The sequence below is a fragment of the Maniola hyperantus genome, chromosome 3, assembly GCF_902806685.2.
Source record: "Maniola hyperantus chromosome 3, iAphHyp1.2, whole genome shotgun sequence".
In the NCBI taxonomy this organism is placed as follows: Eukaryota; Metazoa; Arthropoda; class Insecta; order Lepidoptera; family Nymphalidae; genus Maniola; species Maniola hyperantus.
The window spans coordinates 9975027-9997131 of record NC_048538.1 but is presented as its reverse complement, the minus strand read 5'-3'; the positions used below and the strand labels follow the sequence as shown (position 1 = coordinate 9997131).

At 37.6% G+C, this 22105-nt stretch overlaps 2 protein-coding genes across 6 annotated transcripts in view; both read left to right on the top strand.

Moving 5' to 3' along the window:
* Positions 1-96: 96 nt before the first annotated feature.
* Positions 97-22105, top strand: part of LOC117996155 (NIF3-like protein 1) — a 24687-nt gene continuing 2678 nt past the window's right edge. Inside the window, exons 1-11 of one of the 5 annotated variants that reach the window (XM_034984160.2) lie at positions 97-356; positions 469-600; positions 2344-2490; positions 2805-2994; positions 3688-3873; positions 5320-5618; positions 5982-6120; positions 6687-6761; positions 6848-7055; positions 8193-10443; positions 19661-19766. In XM_034984160.2, coding sequence (XP_034840051.1) covers positions 187-356; positions 469-600; positions 2344-2490; positions 2805-2994; positions 3688-3873; positions 5320-5618; positions 5982-6120; positions 6687-6761; positions 6848-7055; positions 8193-8371 — 1725 coding nt within the window. In that variant the 5' untranslated portion in view covers positions 97-186 and the 3' untranslated portion in view covers positions 8372-10443; positions 19661-19766. Of the gene's footprint in view, positions 357-468; positions 601-2343; positions 2491-2804; positions 2995-3687; positions 3874-5319; positions 5619-5981; positions 6121-6686; positions 6762-6847; positions 7056-8192; positions 10561-17662; positions 17799-19660; positions 19880-20217; positions 20350-21460; positions 21638-22105 lie in introns of those variants that run through there. The other 4 variants (XM_069509225.1, XM_069509232.1, XM_069509229.1 and 1 more) reach the window with 4 other exon arrangements.
* Positions 17829-19351, top strand: Ciao1 (cytosolic iron-sulfur assembly component 1). The gene is made up of 3 exons (XM_034984170.2): positions 17829-18253; positions 18380-18567; positions 18647-19351. Exons 1-3 carry the CDS (start codon positions 17983-17985, stop codon positions 19196-19198), a joined length of 1011 nt encoding a protein of 336 aa, XP_034840061.1. The 5' UTR covers positions 17829-17982; the 3' UTR covers positions 19199-19351.

Here is a 22105-nt window from a genome sequence, read left to right as displayed (position 1 = left end):
ACAGTTGCTTAGGCCAACTCCTCTTTGTTTCTGCTCTATGATCCTACTCTATGGTGTTTGCGCCCAGAGTGGCTAATGTAATAATTTAATATAAGTAGAGAAATTATTATTGTTAATCGATGTGTATTAACTTGTAATACCTGTCCTATTAATATCTGATATAAAGTAAAAGCATTGTGCGTTATAATGAATCAAGACACTAGAACCTCTATTATTAATTTACCTGATGAAATAATTACGTTGATATTGGTAAATAGCAAACCCCGTGATATTATGCACTTCGGCGCTACATGTAAACAGTTTCTTGAACTAGTATCTAACAACGACTATTTGTGGAAAATTAAATATTCAGAAACGTAAGTTTTGATCACAAGGTATAATAATACAAAAAAATATTTTTATTTTATTTCTCCATAATCTAGACAGTGAAATTTTTGTAGTCACCTTTTCTCTCTTTTTGCTTTAAAGTGTACCGAGTGCAGTGGTCAGTCTTGTTAGTGAACGTAATGATGGTAACTGGCTTAGAGAGTTAATCCAGTTTTATAGACTTAAACAAACTGTATGTATGGAACTAATATCCATGCCACCAGAATATCACTGGTAAGTTTGAGAATGTATTAATAATTTATATATTATAGCTGACCCGCCCCGGCTTCGCTCGGGTGGAATTTAGAAAATCGAGGTGGGGGTTGAATTTCCGAAAATCCTGAAATACATAGGTACCTATTTCTTCATTTGTTGCCGAATTACTCATAGATCTAAACTCCCCTCCCGCACGCGCACCCCCGCCTTGGTGACGCCCACTTCGCAACGGGCCGTGCAGCAGAAATCGTAATATTTTAATTTCGCCATAACTTCAAAACCAAACGTCCAATTTTAATCATTCAAAGACCAAATATTATCTCCATAAACTGTTCTTAGTGATGAAATCATTTATTTTGATAAGGATTAATAGCATGAGTAAAATAAACGCGTTTAAATGTAGTCCAAAAAAAATTCAAGATTTTTAAATAAAAAAATGGTTGCTGTGCCTCACTCGACATAGATGGGTATAGTGTGTCGCGGACTTTTTTGTAGATATTTATAAGATCTACAATTAATTAGAACATTTTATGGTTCTATCTTTTATAGTTTAGGCAGCGTACGCAAAATAAGTAACTTTTCTGGTTGATTTTTTACACCTTGTGTCCGAAAAACCCAAATATCTTACGGAACCCTATTTTTTTCCAAAATAAAATATAGCCTATGTTACTCGTGGATAATGTAGCTTTCGAATGGTGAAAGAATTTTTAAAATCGGTCCAGTAGTTTTTGAGCCTATTCAGTACAATCAAACAAACAAACAAACAAACAAACAAACAAAGTTTTCCTCTTTATAATATTAGTGTAGACTAGATGATGCCTGTGACCTTGTCTTTTGTATTTAGGTTTTTAAAAACTCTGGGTAACTTTGATTATCCAGGATAGAAAATCCACCTCCGGAATGCAAGTCTAAGGTCTATACCAAATTTTTATCAAAATTGATTAGGCAAATAGGCAGTGAAAAATAACAGACACTTTCGCATTTATAATATTAGTATGGACGAATGTGACATACCCTAAACATGGGGAAATTTGATCAACAATTCACTTACAATTTCATTTTAAGCCAGGTTGGATGAACTGATGTGGTGAATATGGCATTAAAGCTTTTCAATATAAAATACTTGGTAATGTAAATGAGTCTCTTGCACCGCCTAAATCCAGCAGCTACCTAAGACCTGTTTGATGTTGTCTCATGGGAGGTCTTCCAACCCTCCATTCTAACACCTTGGGATCCCAGTGTCTATCAGTTTTCGAACTATATGCCCTGCCAATTGCCACTTCAGCTTAGCAACCAATTGAGCTATGTAGTTTATTCTGGTTCTCCTATGGATTGTCTTGGAAGCTGAAATGTCTTTGTAATAATTCATTGCTAAAAGCCACTGTTACAATATTCAAGCCTCAATAGCTCAACGGCTAAAGGAGTGGACTGAAACGAAAAAACGAAAGGTTGACGGTTCGAACCCCGCCCGTTGCACTATTGTCGTACCTACTCCTAGCACAAGCTTGACGCTTAGTTGGAGAGGAATGGGGATTATTAGTCATTTAACATGGCTAATATTCTTTAAAAAAAAATTACCATCAGGTTCATCATCACTTACCACCAGGCCAGGTGAGATTACAGTCAAGGGCTAACTTGTATACGAATACAAAAAATTACTGAAAGTGAGCAGAGAACTAATGTCCTTCATCATCACTGAAAAGTGGAAATCTGTTTGCGTGTTCCCATAGACCATTAATTTTATTATTGTTTAAATTTCAGGAGAGTCCGAGAGGTGTCTTTAACAGATGTGGCAATTTTCTTTACAATTGCTACAGAAAATAATCTGAATTATTATTATACAATTTATATCCTTCAAGATATAGTAAAGAAAGGCAACACCATAATTGACTCAAAACAATGTTTAAAGTAAGTAAGCACAAAATATACAAAAACTAGCTTATGCTCACAACTTCGTCCATATGGACTACACAAATTTTACCCCCTTAAGGATTGAATTTTCAAAAATCCTTTCTTAGCAGATGTTTACATCATAATAGCTATCTGCATGCCAAATTTCAGCCCAATCTGTCCAGTAATTTGAGCTGTGCCTTGATAGATCAATCAGTCTCAGTGAGCTTTTCCTTTTATTTATTTAGCACTAATCTAAATTTATTTAAATAAATATTTAAATAAATTATCATCATTTGTGTAATTTTGTTCAAAAACAAATTTTTTTGCAGACCACTTTATACGTTGACAACAATATATTATGCAAAAATTGTTCTACGATATTTACTCCACACCTACCTGGCTATGAAATGGTTACAAAAACATATAAGAATTGAGTTAACACCAGTTTTTGTTACAACTTTCTTTTTACAATGGATAGATGTTACCAAAATATATAGCGATGAAGATGTGGAACAAAGGGTAAGAGTGAATTCATATTACTATTACATATTGTTATGGCTTTTTAAGAATGTGTGAAGCCTATGGTCAGTAGGCCTGACACCAAATATTGCGACAATTGCATTGCTATTATTGCAATTATTGTTATTAGCTGAGTTTGTGTAACACTTGCCAAAACTTTTAATAATAGCAGAGTTTCAGCCAGTTGCAAGAGTCAAAGTATAGCTGTGTATCTTTGATGTTAGGGCCCTCAGATTAATAGTTTCATAGGTTATTATGCTTAAATTTGCTGTAGTTATTTTTATTAGTTACTGCTTATATGATCTGTTATTCTAACATTATTCCGCTTCATACATAAATAGACATAAATCTTCCTTTTTCTTTCCAAGGTGCGATTAAAATTTTATGTTATAATCGTTATTTTCACTTAACCAACTCTACCACCAAGGAAGGTGTTATATATATCACTAGCTGATATCCGCGACTTCATACGCGTGGGTTACGCGTATTATTTAGGTTTTTAAAATTCCTGTGGGAACTCTTTGATTTTCTGGGACAAAAAGTAACCTATGGCACTCTCTAGGTCTTAAGCTATACCCATGCAAAAAATCAGGTCGATCCGTTGCTCCGTTGCGACATGATTGAAGGACAAACCAACAAACGAACACACTTTCGCATTTATAATAGGGGTAGTGATTGTACAGTTTATTTCAGATTCAATTACTAGTTACAAAAGTTCAAGACATTTTGAAAGAGCCTAATTCAAAATTGAAGTCCACCCAGCAATTCGAGAGAAATAAATACACTGAAAAACAAGTGTTGCATGCTATAACAAAAGTTATTTATAATAATAATCAAGTATCTGCTTCACCTGGTTCGAAGACTTTAGATATTGTGAAGGTAGTAAAATTAAAATTCATTTTACCCCCATAATTCTGTTTACATCTTAGAATAACAACTCGGTTTACATACATATAGTCCGGTCAATTTAGACATTCGAAGTTACATAAAGTCCCAACAAGCTGAATTTCAGTGAAATTGTTCAAAACATAATTATGAACAATGTCTAGAAGTTCCCCATCATTCCCCTGTAAGGAAAAATTTTTATTCAAGGTCAAAGGTCAAAAAAATAAGTTTTTCGCGATTTTCAGCAAAACGGTAAGTTTTATCATAAAAGTACCTCAGACAAAAATTGTAGATCATAAAATTATCTATAAAAAAATGTATCAATACTTTTTTTCTTACGAGCCACCGTTTCTGAGATATAACGATTCAAAAAGTTATAAAAGTTGTTAACGTCATAATATGCACACGTTTCTACGCCACCTATGAGGTAGTGTACTTAGCGCGTTTTTTTAACGTGGTTTCCCCAGTAGGCCTACTCCACGGGTCAGTAGTGATTCTGTTTAATGTAAAACTATAGCATAATAACGGAAATTTTCAAAGACTGGGAAAGATAAAAGCGATGTAAATTAAAAAAAGTATTGAAGTTTATTCGTCTTATTCGTAAGTTTCAAATTCTTGTTCTTCTTCTTAATCTTCTTCTCCTGCTTCTTCTTCATCTTCATTTTGGATGCAAGTAAATTGCGTCAATAGCGATGTATCGCATGATACTTCGTCGGAGTCAAACGAATAAGAAGAACAAGAATTTGAAACTTACGAATAAGACGAATAAACTTCAACACTTTTTTTTAATTTACATCGCTTTTATCTTTTCCAATCTTTGAAAATTTCCGTTATTATGCAATAGTTTTACATTAAACAAGATCACAACTGACCCGTGGAGTAGGCCTACTGGAGAAACCACGTTAAAAAAACGCGCTAAGTACACTACCTCATAGGTGGCGTGGAAACGTGTGCATATTATGACGATAACAACTTTTATAACTTTTTGAATCGTTATATCTCAGAAACGGTGGCTCGTAAGAAAAAAGTATTGATACATTTTTTATAGATAATTTTATGATCTACAATTTTTGTCTGAGGTACTTTTATGATAAAACTTACCGTTTTGCTGAAAATCGCGAAAAACTCATTTTTTTTACCTTTGACCTTGAATAAAAAAAATTCCTTACAGGGGAATGATGGGGAACTTCTAGACATTGTTTATAATTATATTTTGAACAATTTCACTGAAAGTCAGCTTGTTGGGACTTTATGTAACTTCACTCTCATTTTTTGGTCTAAATTGACCGGACTAATATCCAAATATTAAGTGCGGTAATTTTTCAAATTAAATGAACTAGTTAGTCAAGTATACAATTGATTATTAGAAAACAATTGAATTCATGTCATTTACTGAATGTAAATCATTGAACCAGAAAAAGTTAAACATAATTTTTGCAGGTTATAGATGAGAATGATGGTAATGTTATTTCATATGGTGCCATTTATCAAGCTGTGGCAAAAAGATTTGGTCTGAAATGTGAACTAATTGCATTTCCAAATCACTTGTTCTTAGAGTGGCAAAGCAGTGATGAACCCAATCAGTTGTATACAATAGAACTTTTTAATGGTGAGGTAAAACCAAAAAGGAGATGTCCGTTTTCTCAAGGCCCAGAGAGGAATTATGAATACTGTCCAGATTCATTACTACAGTTTATATACTCATCATATATGAAATCTAAAGGCCCTATCAAAAACTGGTAAGTGAACATTGAAATAAATTTATATAGAGTGGCTATTGCAAACTAAAATCGTATCCATAAGCTGTGAAACTAGGCACATTGTGCTTGTTTTATTGTCTTGCAGAGATTCATTATTTATCAACTCATACATCAACCATCAACTTTCAGTGGGGTTTCTCACAGATGAGTGAATGGGGTTTCTCAACTTCAGATTTATGGCCAAAAATAATAATCACTCTTATCTGTAATCTGTCCATAAGTTACTTAGCAACATTGTTATCAAAAGTTGTATGGCCTTTCTTGACAAATAACAACGATACTCAGTAACTTATCGTCAGATTACAGATAGATTGATTTATTAATTTTAAAAAAATGTTTCAGCAAAACTCAAAATGCTATTCACCTATGGGATTTCTTCGGTACCAATCACAATGAACATAGCCCTTACAAAAACTTCTTTCTGCATTTAGTGAAATATGCACATTCGCCGGCGATTGAGACCACCCTTAATATAAGATATGTAAGTATAAATCAGAAGCCTTAGCACAAACTTAGCACTCAAGTATGACAGCTATACAGTGTGTGACGATGGCAATCAATTCCGATTGGCAGACACTTAACTATAGCTATATTGGCTTAAGTCCACAGTTGTAGTAAGATGTCCTCAAATCAGCCAATTATAACATTTGCGATTATTGCAATGTCATTTCTTTACATTTTATGCCGACATAAATATACTAAATAAAATTATATTTGTTTTGAAAGTTATGACCCGTGAAACATCTCTATTTTAGATTAAACAAAGCATCTTCGCACGTAAATTAACTAGGTACAAAATACCAAAACCCTAATGGTTTTGTTTAAAAATGTTGATTAGTTTTCAAAATAATATAGTAATACCAAACGTTGATATGCGTTTTTAAAACATCGTGCATCTCACTCTTCAGTATGTCCCACCCTTAAATGTTGATTAGAACAACATGCACTCACGCTGGACTTGAGCAAACATGGAGAGCACTCTTAAATAGGGTTATGTTATCTGTTAAGCTGAAATAAATCCTTCTAAAAATTGTTTCTTTCTTATAGCTGGAAGATGTACATCTAGAAATGGTATTAGCATTATCCAGATTAAACGAATTTCCAGAGGCTGTCAACCGGAAAGTAAGTCAATTTATTTTTTATCATTAGTATGTAATATCTATAAATGTATATACATACATTGGTAATTGGTATGTAAATATTTCCAGATTGTAATTAAAAGACGTCACAAGGCAATAAAGTATGGAGTGGGCATGATATGCTATCACAATATATACAATTACATCTGCGTGATCCGCGGGTGGGAAGTGGACGGCAGCCAGTTGTCTATCCAGGGGGTTGACGATCTGCGAGGAAAAGATCAACCGTTCTATCGCGTTACGGCGGGAGATCAGTCAGAAAGATTTGTTGCTCAGGGTGAGTATACTGAAATGGACATATTATTATAATACTAACTTATGCTCGCGACTTTGTCCGCGTGGACTACATAAATTTCAAACCCCTATTTCACCCCCTTAGGGGTTGAAAAATCCTTTCTTTCCGGATGACTACGTCATAATAGCTATCTACATGCCTAATTTCAGCCCGATCCGTCCAGAAGTTTGAGCTGTGCGTTGATAGATCAGTCAGTCACCTTTTCCTAATATAAATATTTAAGATTACACTAGAATGAATATGCCATACGAAATTATAGTTATTTTTTGTTTGTTCGAAGCGCCCTATCGAGTGTACCAGAAATTAAAATTGACACTTTGTGTCAAACATTTTTCGTGTTGACATAGATGTCTCATCACTAACATTTAGTTCCAAGTACGCTCACGTGACGCTCATTGCTGCTATCAATGCCAAAATGGCGATAACCAAGTTGCGTCAAAAACAGGTTGGCAATTGCAGGTCCAGCATATTTGTCTTACTAGGTCACTGTTGAGTATCCACACTAAAAACATTTATTTTGTTTAATTTTCATAGAAGACAAGTTAACACTTGATAGCGAGCTTAAGATAAGACTTATGCAAATATGTTGGACCTGCAATTTCTGACCTGCTTTTTTACGAGACCTATAGCACTGTAGTACCATTATAATATACAACGGTAGTTTTACCTGATTTTACCTGAAAGTAATTTGTTCAGAATCAGTAACAGAATCGATTGCAATCATTTTTACTACGCGTTCTATTTTGACCAAAATATAATGGCGCATGGTCCATACACACACACAAGCTGATTCGAGCCGCGCAAACCGGAGCGCGCACAATCTACGCCAGCCGTCCCGTTCGCTCACTTCGGTGACCATGTTTTTCGAGGACAATGACTCAACACAACAAGCTTATAACTTTCATTAAACGTTTTTGAAATTTTGAATATATTATATTCTTTTTGTAAAAATATTCGATACGTGTTTCGGTATTTGCGTATACTAAAACTAAGGTTGTATTCTGCGCCTATAGCTAATAGCATGCAGTTGCTCTAGAATTTGTCTAGAAGTAGTTGATAAATTAGATTTATTTATTTACTGCGAGTTTCGAAGGTGGATTAAGCAGATTGTATTTTCAGAAAATCTTAAAGTGGTCTATGCGCCATTTCGCATACAGAATTTGGAGGATTGTATAGCGAGAGAGTTCACCCATTTTGATGGATTTTCATATGTCCCTAATGACGAGAAATTGTTAGAGTATCCAGACGAAGAACAATACATTGAAGCCTTTAAGAAATCTGCTATTAATCTGGGTTGAAAATGATGGGCTAACTGTATATGTATTCTCAATAATGCTGTTTGCACATTACAGCCAAGTCGCAGTGCATGCTGTGGTTCTGAATTCCAAAACAGAAACAGGCGTCACCTACATTTAGAATTCCTTTTTTACTACACTTCAAAAATGATTTTCTTGTGACCCATCTTGTAATGTGCGTTCAGCTTAAATCTAATGACGGATATATTATAAGTAAGTAGTATAGAGTAACAGTAGATAACGAACTCCAAAAAGTTTCTTGGCTTGCATTTGCGGTGTACAGTGTGTGAGCTTCGATCAATATGAGCTGAAGGAATAAAGTACAGCACACCCCTGACACTCCATACAAGCGAACTGATTTAATTAACTATTACTACTACCGGTACCGCCCTGTCCGCACACGATTTGTGTGTGTATCGGTGGTGCTGAACTTTGAGCGAAGCCAATTGAGTGAGACAAGGACGACGCTATACATAACTCGTAAAGAATATCAGATGTCACGCTCGCGTGACAACAGGTAGTGGGCCGTGGGTGAACTCCACGTGCGAAGAAGCTACGGCGACCGCTTCCCCACAAACACAAACACTATAGTCCAGTTATTATGTGGCTGCAGACTCGGCAATAAATCATAATCGGACTAGGGATGTGCGCTAGTTGCGCGCGCGCAAGGCTGTTATCGATAACGGAATCATCAAGGTTACGATGTAAACATACTGCATTCATTAAGTATGCAGGGTAACTAATGGGTACTAATGTGTTTAACTAACTAATTATTAAAAACTAAACTACCTAAAACTAACTAAAAATTTTTAGTTATATAAAAAGAGGGTAATTAGCAAATATGTTTAGCATATTTAGTATAACTATTAACTATATTAGTTTAACCAAAAACAAAACCTTCAAGATAGCTGATGTCGAGAAGTTAGTCGACGCTTCATCCATTTCCAATGTCTCTGTTGAAAATTGGCAAAAATGTGCATGCAGAATTGCTCCAAGATGAAGACTTGAGAAAACCACATTTATGCGAAGAGTTCATCATTCATGTGGATGATGATGACGATTACGATGAGTCAGACATAGAATATTAATTTGTATTTTTAGTTTTATATATATACTACAGGATGCCCGCGACTTCGTCCGCGTGGATTTAGGTTTTTAAAAATCCCGTGGGAACTCTTTGATTTTCCGGGATAAAAAGTAGCCTATGTCCTTCCCCGGGTTGCAAGCTATCGCTGTACCAAGTTTCGTCAAAATCGGTTGAACGGATAGGCTGTGAAAGGCTAGCAGACAGACAGACAGACAGACACTTTCGCATTTATAATATTAGTATGGATATACATTCTTTTGTTTATATATTTAATATGCTATGTTGTATGTTTATTGGTAATAAAAAAATCTAAAAAATGTACCTAAGTGTTTTTATTTTTATCACCCATTTATAAAAAAACAAAAAAAACAATTTTTTAAAAAGACCGTGAATAGGCTTGCTGTACGTCGATAATTATTATTAATTGCTTGCTATGTGCAACATGAATTTAGCGTCCAGCACCGCGACCTTGAGCGGACGTACAGCCGGGATGGATGGTGAATAGACGCTTAATGCATCCAGCGAGCGCCCCCGCCACCACCCGCGTCGTGCAGATGGACAGTGAATAGCGCGGACGTACAGCAGAGTCGTGCATGCTTGATGGGTGAATAGACTTGCTGTACAGCAGATTTTACCATTTAGAGGTTGTTTCGTAACGTGAGTGCTCTCTCTCTCTCGTTTAAATACTCTCTTGCTTGGTGCGTGCACGATGGTGTGTACTGTGTATGCTACATCCAGCACCGCAGCCTTGAGCTGACGTACAGCCGGGATGGATGGTGAATACGACGCTTAAGCCTTTGTTCTCCGTCCCCCGGTCAATGTCATTCAATTGCCAACAAGAGCACGAGAGAGCCGTATCGCACAGTAGTTCCAATTTTGGCCACGAGAAAAAAGAGCCTTGCAACCTATGCTTGTAACTCCCACCAAGCCAATTCACGGTCTTTTTGCATCGTGCATGGCTTTGGCGGGACGTACAGCAAGATGGATGGTGAATACGGCGCGCGCTTTAAGGAGATTCTTAGCTTTTGTCCTCCAACAGCGCCTCTCTGTCAATGTCGTTCAAGTGCCAAGAGAGACTTGTCGCACGCACTGTATATTAGTAAAGGTTAGCTGTGTGGAGTATGGGCTGTGGGCCCATAGATTAATATGTATACCTGAAATAGATGTACATCTCAGGTCAAATTTTATTTCTTAGAATGCAGCGCCATCTAGTGGTCATAGACAAAACTCGATATATATGTATATACCTACGTACTATATTGAATACTCTTAAAATGTCTACTATAGATCTAATGAAAACAGTGAAAATGGTGGGAAAAAAAAAAAAATAGGTTGTGACATCGGATTAACTAGGAAAACGTATTTGATACTTTATCCCTAGTTAATCTGGGAATACACAACTTATTTTTTGATTTCCCACCATTTTCACTGTTTCCATTAGACTGACTTTATCATTATTATTAATAAAATGGAGGGATCAAGGAAATTAACAAAAACAATAGATACTTTTTATGATTTATTTAACAATAACACTTATGGCTAGCCTTATTTTTGGCACTACGCCGTGGCCTCAGGGTCTCCAGCTCCACAGCAAATGAGACAAAATATAATAATATGTAATTCTCGGAGAGGACACTGCCAATGTTGTGTTCCATATTAAGGGTCCTTCGCTGTTTTCAGGGAATTAGCGTCAATCCATCGAGACTCATGCGATCATCCCGAAAGTGCACGAATAATTTTATGTGGCAAGAAACCTGATTGTATCATTAAGAGACTTGTTTGCTATCTTGTTTTCTGCGCACTTGTTTCTTCAACTTTGTAATTATTTCCTTCAGCTTCAGTTCATTTGGCGTCAAAACTGTAAAAAAATTAATATTTTTTTCAAAATTAAATATCCTGCTAACCGAATTTTGCCTATGGCCATCTTTGCGCAACTAGAGGCGAGATCAGGAACAGGACAGACAGCTGTATGTGGTCTTCAGAGGTACAGGGGTGTTACACCTTAATTTCCCAACTTTGCTTAAAAATAAATAAAAACCTATTTATAAGAATGTAAATGAAACCCTTTCATATAATGTTCCACAAGTCGTACATTTTGCAATTGCATTGCATTATTTAAAACTATAGTCATTTCAAGTTAATAGCATAAGTAGATACTGTAATAAGCAGGTGTGACAGACATACAGACTTAGTCAATAATAAAATATAAGTCTTGCTTTTTTACATTTTTGGTACAAAACCTTAACAATTATATTATTATTATGTTAGTTTCAACCGATAGACTTCCACTCCACAGCTTGGTGAAGGTGAAGCAAAACATTGTGAGGAACCTACATGCCTGCTAATCCGCACTTAGCACTCTGCATCCAATCCGTCACCAGACTGTATCTCATGAACTGTGATAGTAAGAGAGTTGAAATTTTCACAGATGTATTTTTGTTGCTGCTATAGCAACAAATACTAAAAAACAGAATAAAATAAATATTTAAGGGGGCTCCCATTCAACAGACATGATTGTTTTGCCGATATTATAGATACTGGTACGGAACCGTTCGTACGCGAGTCTGACTCGCACTTGGCCGGTTTTTTTGACTTTGCTAAGTAACTTATCGACAGATTACAGGTAGAGTGATTAGGTATTACTTGAATTCAGCCGTTAATAAAATAAACAATCAAAACATTTACCTTGTCCGTGTATAACAAAGCAATTTGACATCTTGATATTTACATACTTATACTTAAATATGAAAATGAGTCCAAAATCTCTAAAACTGTTTGTGCACTGAACTTAACACTAAATAGGTACTTAAATTGGCTCCACTATAGAAAGGTTCACCACTATTTATTCACGAATATTATACTATATAGGTATAGCGGTAATATTCAGTATAAAGAGGTTCATTTGCACTTTACATATCTGTAATTTCAAGTTTCGGAGACACGTATTTATAGACATTTATACAATTTTAAAATGATTAACATTATAAATAGAAAACACGATTACTACATAGATTTCGTTAATATTCACTGGAAAGATATTAATTTGCACTGATCTTTACCTAATTTCTTAATTTCAAGACACGTAATCGCGTATTTTATACAGATTTATGTAAATAAAATGAAATTAATTAGGTCCCTAGCATTTTTAGAAACACAAAACCGCAAAGTATGAACTACGAACACATATAAAGATTACCATAACATAAACCTATAATACTTTTTTTTTTAACTGGTTTTACGGCTCTGGGATCTATAATAATCTTGCTGGGAACCAAAGACCAATAAAGTAAACTTAGCAAGATACTTTTTTTTTTAAACTGGTTTTACGGCTCTGGGTTCTAATCTATACCTCCCCCCCGCTCCCACCATCAAGAGCGAGCGAAGCGAGCTCGGGACTTGGGGCACTCCGACTCGGAAGGGTTAGGTTAGAAGGGGATGGCGGGGTCTGTAAGACCCCGCCATCCCCTTCGTGGGTTATTTCTTTTTTTACCACCCAGAAAAAAGGAGCCCCGCGAAGCGGGGCTCCGTCGACGGGCCCCGGTCGACGGGCCCCGGTCGACGAGAAGAGACCACCACTATGGTGGGGGGTCTCTTTCCTCCCCCCCGCTCCCACCATCAAGAGCGAGCGAAGCGAGCTCGGGACTTGGGGCACTCCGACTCGGAACGGTTAGGTTAGAAGGGGATGGCGGGGTCTGTAAGACCCCGCCATCCCCTTCGTGGGTTATTTCTTTTTTTACCACCCAGAAAAAAGGAGCCCCGCGAAGCGGGGCTCCGTCGACGGGCCCCGGTCGACGGGCCCCGGTCGACGAGAAGAGACCACCACTATGGTGGGGGGTCTCTTTCCTCCCCCCCGCTCCCACCATCAAGAGCGAGCGAAGCGAGCTCGGGACTTGGGGCACTCCGACTCGGAACGGGTAGGTTAGAAGGGGATGGCGGGGTCTGTAAGACCCCGCCATCCCCTTCGTGGGTTATTTCTTTTTTTACCACCCAGAAAAAAGGAGCCCCGCGAAGCGGGGCTCCGTCGACGGGCCCCGGTCGACGAGAAGAGACCACCACTATGGTGGGGGGTCTCTTTCCTCCCCCCCGCTCCCACCATCAAGAGCGAGCGAAGCGAGCTCGGGACTTGGGGCACTCCGACTCGGAACGGTTAGGTTAGAAGGGGATGGCGGGGTCTGTAAGACCCCGCCATCCCCTTCGTGGGTTATTTCTTTTTTTACCACCCAGAAAAAAGGAGCCCCGCGAAGCGGGGCTCCGTCGACGGGCCCCGGTCGACGAGAAGAGACCACCACTATGGTGGGGGGTCTCTTTCCTCCCCCCCGCTCCCACCATCAAGAGCGAGCGAAGCGAGCTCGGGACTTGGGGCACTCCGACTCGGAATGGTTAGGTTAGAAGGGGATAAACCCCCCCCCCCCCCCCCTAACCTACCCAATCCTTAAGTTTTTTAAAACAGGCTACGCCAGAAGACTCGCTTTAAAGCCGTTTAGAAAAAAAAAGTTTACTTTACTGGTCTGTAGTCTGTACAGCAGCAGCAAAAGTATTATAGATTAGAACCCAGAGCCGTAAAATCAGTAAAAAAAAAAGTATTACAGGTGTTAACGGTGGTAACCTATGACAGTATCTATTGTATTTTGCGATTTTGATTAAATGCTAATTGTGATTAAAGTGATTAATTTTATTTAAAAAAATGATTTTCGAGCTCTGAAATTTTAACTTAGAGTTTCAGGAGCACCCCCTTTAGTGCCCCCTATCCCAATGGATGGTATTGTACTCTATAGCAACCCCCTTAAATTTAATAAAAGAAGTCCGAAATCTCTAAAACAGTTTGTGTAATGTACATATTCGTCCAAGTTTGTGCACTGAATTTAACCCTACGTACTTAATATAAAACGTAGTTCAAAATCTCTAAAACAATTGGTGCGCTGAACACTTTTGAGGATAGTTCAACTCGACGCGAATTAGCAATGAAATCACATGAAATCACACCAAAATTATTAGAAAAATAATCACGGATTAAATGACAGCAGATACAAAAACAAATGGCGGCATGGGCGGCAACCATAGAGTCAGAACACTATAAGACTAAGCGCGCATAGCGAAAATAAATCGTTGCGAAAAAAATCGCAAATCTGTGAACCATCAAAATACATTATCATCCACGCACTGCGAAGAAAAATCGCATGCGATTAATATTGTTGTTTCTTGCTTAGTGGCTTTTGGTAGTGCCACCACGGCACAATTTACTTCGCCAATATCGCGTAGATTGAAGAAAACACGAAGGAGGTTGCTCGGTTTCAGAATTCTACTATTGAATTTTCCAAACACGCTGTACAATAGTTAGATTATTGTTAGTACTTGTTAACCTACAACAACACAAGAGGAGAGATTATGTACATTATACTATAATATTGTTAATCTATAGACTAAACAAATAGATATTTACACTTTTATCTTGTTACACTTAATATATTTACATAAGAATTTTACATAAGGACTAAACACAAACATTAATAGACATTCAACACTTATAGGACGGGGGATCTTAGGAGGGAGGACATCATATAACTTATGGAGGAGTTTGGGGCAGGAGAATAGTATGTGAGAAGCTGACCCTTCGTCCAAACCGCATTCACATATAGAGTTATCCCTAATTCGCAATTTGGCCAGATGGACTGGAGTGCAGGCGTGCCCGATACGCAATCGAGTGATGGTTGAAGCAACCCATCGAACCATATTTTGATGAAAAAAGAACCAGGGCCTTCGAGGAATTTCAGGCTGCATCGAAGCATAATATTTGCCTTTGACCAATTTTGATTCAATCCACAATGCAGTCCATGAGTTGATAAGGTCGATTTTGGCAAGAGCTCGCAAATCCTGAGTATGGTTCATATAGTGAGAAAGGGAACCTGTCTCAGTGGCAAGCTTTGCATAGGCATCCACGTTCTCATTACCTTTTATACCAGTGTGACCTGGTATCCAAGCCAATGTGACAGATAGACCTTTTTGGTGGCAGGAATATAGGGTTTCTTTGATTTTAAAGATGGTGGAGATAAGTGCTCTACTACGAAAGGGGTTTCCTTTAAGTGCTTGGAGGCAACTTAAGGAGTCTGTCAGTACTAATGATTGTTGAATGTTATGGGATTCTATAAAAAGGATAGCTTCTAAAATGGCGATAGACTCTCCAGTGAATACCGTTGTTTCTGGGGGCATTTATATTGTAAAGTTATTTTATATTTTGGAATCCAACAAGCTATACCGACACACCCATTAGTAGATAATTTGGAAGCATCTGTAAATACTGCTAAATGTTCTGGCCAATTTTTCTGATATATTTCATTGAATTTAGCATCAGCTTCCACTGTGTCTTTGCTAAGTCCTAGGCTAGCAATGGTTGGGTTATGAGTCAATCCTGCAAAGCTAGTGGAGAACAAAGGGAGCTTGGGTGATGAGAGCAGGGGGTGTGGTAAGCGGGTGAACTTGAGGAAACTTTTTAAAAGGCAAGGGGGGTCCTGATTAGGTTTTATGACGGGTGTTAGGTTATTGAGGCTATTTAATAAAGGGTGGGAAGAGAGTTGCAAAACCTTACAAATAAAGCGATCACTGAGATATTGAGCACGTAGAAGAATTGGAGGTTCAACACACTCTACTTGCAATGCATTAGTGGGGGAAGATTTCATTGCCCCAAGAATTATTCTGAGGCATTTATATTGGAGTTTGTTTAGTTTTTCTACGGCCGATTTATTGATAGGATCTAATATGAATAATCCGTAGTCCAAATGACTGCGTACTATGGCATTGTACAATATTTTTTGTGTGTATGGATGGGCTCCCCACCATACCCCTGATAGAGCCCGAAGGATATTGATAGAGCTTTCACATTTTCGGCTTATATATTCAGAGTGAGCTACGCCGTTAAGTCTGGAATCTAATACTACACCAAGAAATTTTGTTTTGCTTACAAGTGTAATGTGTTGATCCTCGAAGACAATATTGGGAAGAGGAATTTGTCTTCTTCTAGTGAAGATGACGGCCTTGCATTTATCGACTGATAATGTGAGCCCGTGATCTGATAGCCACTGTCCTAGATACTGCAAAGCAAAGTTCAACCGAGTAGAAATTTCGTCCATGGAGTTGGAGCTGGAGTAGAGGGCTATGTCATCAGCGTATTGTAGGATGTTACAGAAGCTCTCTACAGACAGTTCGAGATCATAAGTATAGATATTATAGAGCAGTGGGCTCAGAACAGAACCCTGAGGGAGACCTTTCCAGACCATTCTGGGGGGAAGACTTTGGGATTTTGTTCTCACCAGAATAGTTCTGTCTGAGAGAAGATTACATATGATACGTGTCATTCTCGGTGGGATACTCAGCTGTTGCAGTTTCTGCCTGAGCACCGGGAGCAGAACATTGTCATACGCTGCTGCAATATCCAGAAATACTCCCACAAGGTACTCACCTTTAGCTAGGGCTATTCGGATGTCTGTAGAGAGAACTCCAAGGCTGTCAGTTGTGCCAAGACCTTTTCTAAAACCAAATTGGGACTTAGCGAGTAAACCTTTGCTTTCCATTATCCACTCCAGACGGTTTTTAATCAAATGCTCCATAATTTAATATTCGTTCCTGCGGTGCGATGCGAATTTGATAATAATCAAAGAACTTCCTGTTATATGCACGAAGATCATTATAATAATATCGTTCGTAAAAAAGCCTTTTAGAGGCCTTAATGCTGTTAAAGGATGGACCCAGTAACGTTTTGTATTTTTCTTCTTCAAATTCCTTTTATGTAATATTAAGTAGTAAATAATTATGCATATTTTCTTTTTTAAATCCATATTTAAATGTTCACTCTATTTGATATAATTTATTAAATGTTCTTCACGTCTTGTTTTCATGGTGGTACAGAAGGTATTCACTGATTTCGGCTCCCTGTCTTTCGTGGTATGCAAATAAATCGTGGTGCGCGTAGGAATAATAATATTGCGATTAAATTTTGCATTGAACATGTGGACAAAAATCGCATCGCAGTGCGCGCTTAGCCTTATTCCTACCGGACAATGGCGGCAGTGGCGATTATGACAATGTGGCCACTAAAAAAATTAATTGAATTTTTTAATGTAGCAACACTTGCAAATAAAAATGTCTATGACCACTAGTTGGCGCTAGTTATTATAGTCCGAAGAGATTTCTTCGAAGACGACATAGCATGTGTGGGCCTGTGGTTGACAAATGACACCTAACCTAATTTAATTTTATCATTAGCTGTTGTAATAAAATATATTAAAATTAATTTTACTTTTGTATGATAAAGTGTAAAATTTTACGGTGTAAAATTGTAAACTTTAAATAGTAAGTACTAAATGATATTAGGTTATTAGTGACCGTACCCATACATTTTCTGTAACTGAATCCTCTGAATGTTAATTTATTATATTTTAAATAAGTGTTTTTAAGTGAAGTGTTTTGTAAGTGAAAGATAGTTTAAGAAGTTTAAGGCGACATTGAAAATATACAATTTCAATTAAGAAAGATAATGGCTAAATTAGAATTATTGCAATCGATTAATGGTCACAAGGGTATAGTATGGAATGTATCGTGGCACCCTCTTGGTAAAGTATTTGCATCTTGTGGTGAAGATAAAATAATCAAACTATGGAGTAAGGAGGGAGAAACTTGGACAATGAAAACTGTATTAGTGGATGGTCACCAGCGCACTATTAGAGAAATTGCATGGTCTCCTTGTGGAAATTTCTTGGCATCGGCTAGTTTTGATGGAACTACAGCTGTATGGGATAAAAAAAGTGGTGTGTATGCCAACTTCATTGTTTATTCACTGGAAAGAAACTTAACTAAACAAAGATAACATGAATATTGGTAATGGGAATCCAGTTAATGTACTTAATTAAAATTCATCATTATATGTTTAACAGGTCAATTTGAATGCAATGCCACACTAGAAGGACATGAGAATGAAGTAAAAAGTGTTGCTTGGTCACCTTCTGGTCAACTCCTAGCGACTTGTGGCCGTGATAAATCAGTGTGGGTGTGGGAAGTAGCTGGAGAAGATGAGTATGTTTGTGAGGCAGTACTGAATGCACACAATCAAGATGTGAAGAAAGTTTGTACTACTGTTTGATATTGAAATCTATTTTTAAATGCTAATGGTACAATCAGTTCAAAAGTACTTTTGTTTATAGGTTGCATGGCATCCATCCTCAGATATTTTAGCTTCAGCTTCCTACGATAATGCTGTAAAGATGTATAAGGAAGATCAGTTGGATAGTGATTGGACCTGTGTTGCAACATTGCAGTCGCATGAATCCACAGTGTGGAGCTTGACATTCGATAAAACTGGTAAAAGATTGGCAACTTGCAGTGATGACAGGACTGTCAAAATTTGGCAAGAATATAGTCCAGACAATCAAGAAGGTGTCAGCGTTGACGACAAAGAGTCAAGTTGGAAATGTGTCTGTACATTGTCTGGATACCACACAAGATGCATCTATGACATCACTTGGTGTGCATCCACAGGACTTATTGCCACCGGTTGTGGGGATGATATCATAAGAGTTTTCAAAGAAGCTGACGATTCAGACCCTAATGCACCCACTTTTGACCTAATTTGCACAAAACTAAATGCACATTCTCAAGATGTGAACTGTGTGCAGTGGAACCCCTCAGGAAATCAAGAACTGGTCTCTTGCAGTGATAATGGAGAAATTAAGATTTGGAAATTTTTTGAGCAGTAGAATTTCAAGAAATGCAATATACAACCTGAGAGGACTGCAATTATTATTTGAAAGTGATGTTTAGTTGTTTCTACTTGTTAATGAATTTGGCATAGAATTGTTTGTACAAATGTATGTAAAGTTATTACAAATAAATTCTGTTTGTTTTTGCAAGATGGTTTTTAATTAAGTAATCGTACCAAAAAATATGATTTGTAATGACTACTTGATGTTACGTTAAAAAATTATGTTAGAGGCCAAAGCCAAAACACTGGCACATCACGATTAGCCTAGGCAATCCTCAGGAATGCCTAGAGCTCTTAGTACAAAGCCAAAACTTTCTAGACTGCTCTGAAAACTTATTTTTCAGAAGCTGAATATTTTGCTTTGGATTAAGCACTCTGGGCATTCCTGAAGATTGCTAGGTCAATCATTATTTCTGCCTTTCTGTTTTTAATGTTTTATATTCTCATGTAATTACAGCAAATACTTATGTAAACTGATGTTTATAAAGTTTGGTAAAAGGCTTTTTGTCAGAAGCAATTACAGAAATTATTCCACAATAAATTCGAAGATGTCTAGTGGTGAAAATACTGGTATCAAACTGAATGATGTTATATCAGCATTGGAAAAGTTTGCCCCAAAACAACTTTCAGAAAGCTGGGATAACACAGGCTTGTTGACCGAGCCTTATACACCCAGGTGAAGTTAATAAATTATTGATTAATATGTACTTTTATGGATGAATTAAATATTATAAATAATCTAAATATATAAAAGTAAAAGGTGACTGACTGACTGACTGACTGATTGACTGACTGACTGGCTGACTGATCTATCAACGCACAGCTCAAACTACTGGACGGATCGGGCTAAAATTTGGCATGCAGATAGCTATAATGGCGTAGGCATCCGCTAAGAAAGGGTTTTTGAAAATTCAACCCCTAAGGGGGTAAAATAGGGGTTTGAAATTTGTGTAGTCCACGCGGACGAAGTCGCGAGCATAAGCTAGTAAATAATAAGTATCCTTTTGTTTGCAGGAATGTTACCAAAATATTGTTAACTAATGATATGACGGAAGATGTTGCAATGGAAGCAAAAGACAAAGGGTGTGAAATGATTATTTCCTATCACCCTCCCATTTTTGCACCTCTAAAATCAGTCATTCAGAGGTAAGATCTTAGGCTCAGGCCGAAGAACGGCGTATTTCTATATTAGAACTTAAGCAACTATGGATATCCTAATGTTCATCTTTTCATATACGATGCGCGACGGCAGCAACACTAAAGTTTATCAAAGTATTGTATACATCCAAGAATATGTAATACAAGAAACTATGGAAAGCTTTCATATATCATAATAGCTGTGCGTTGGACCCTCTTGGAGTAGCCACATGATGCGTTGCGTCAGAGGTGTGGCGGCGCCTGAGCGGTGCTGCAGCGTCATCCTACATAATATAAATCAAGCCGCCGCATCGCTTGCGCAATGGACTTTGGTCCAGAGATGGAACTTGGGAGAGGTGGTGTGATGCAATGCCATACTATCTACCGGAGCGGCGACGCAATGCCCGTGTGGCGCCCAGTACTCAAATCCATAGCGGTACGCCGTACGACGCTGCAATGTACCGGAAACGCATCGTGTGGCGTGTCTTAGACGCGTCGCTGCCGTCGTGCTTCGCAGTATGACGTGCGTCATGCAGTTTCTTGTCACTAGCCATATTATAAATGCGAATGTGTTTTTATTTTGTTGGTTTGCCCTTCAATCACAGATAGTTAAAGAGCTGGAGAATGATAGCTACTTTTTATCCCAGAAAATCAAAGAGTTCCCACGACATTTTTAAAACCTAAAACTATATATTGACTGTACTAACTAGACGTTGTCGCGGGCACCAGCTAGTATACTATAAATATATGTGTGATGCATCGTTGCAGTCACGAAAGATGCTGCCGTGCTGTTGCCATCACCTCTCGTTTCCGTCGCACATTGTCTAAGTACATAATTATCTATATGTATATAAAATGAAAAGCTGACTGACTGATCTATCAACGCACAGCTCAAAGAAAGACTGTTCGGTATACAGATAACTATTAAGATGTTTGAACTATTGAGTTTAAAAAATCCTTTCTTAGCGGATGCTAAGAAAGGATTATTTAAACTCAACCCCTAAGGGGGTTAAAATGCACGCGGACGAAGTCGCGAGCATACACTAGTTGAATTATATTTCGGTTAAAGTTTTAAAGGAATTCTCAGATATGATTCAATAAATGTATGTGTATATTTCAGTGCCTGGAAGGAACGTATAGTGTCGCTGCTTCTGGAAGCGAGAATTTCTCTATATTCCCCGCACACAAGTTGGGATTCTGCAAAGGGCGGAGTAAATGACTGGCTTGCCTCTGTTTTTCCGTTTAATAATTCAGTCCCTATTATACCTGGCGAGGATCCTGAAACAGGAGCTGGAAGGTGAGATACCACAAGTAAACTTGCACCATACTTGGAACTCGTACTCGTAAATAACGCTATATTTTAGGTTTTCCATTTTGTAAACTGAGTGACGCAAAGAAAAAACCAAAAGAAGAAAAACAAATGAATTAGGGTTTTCAAAACACAATAGCTGTGTAAATTTGAAATTGGAATTCGTAACCAAAAAGGAGATATTTGAGATCAAAGTGGCCAGTACGACAAAACGCCAATTTCATAAATTATATGTAAGGACCTAATAGTTAGTCATTTGCTCAGATTTAGAATACACCCGCCATTCTGATATCAGTCTGGCGGCTCACTTACTTTTTATAATAACTGTGGTTTAAAATAGTACATTGCTTCAAATTTCACGTACATTCGGTACATTTCTCGTACATTGCTCTCATGCATAAAGCATGCCCATTTGTACACATACACCCGCCATCCTGATGCACCCTAAAGCGAGGA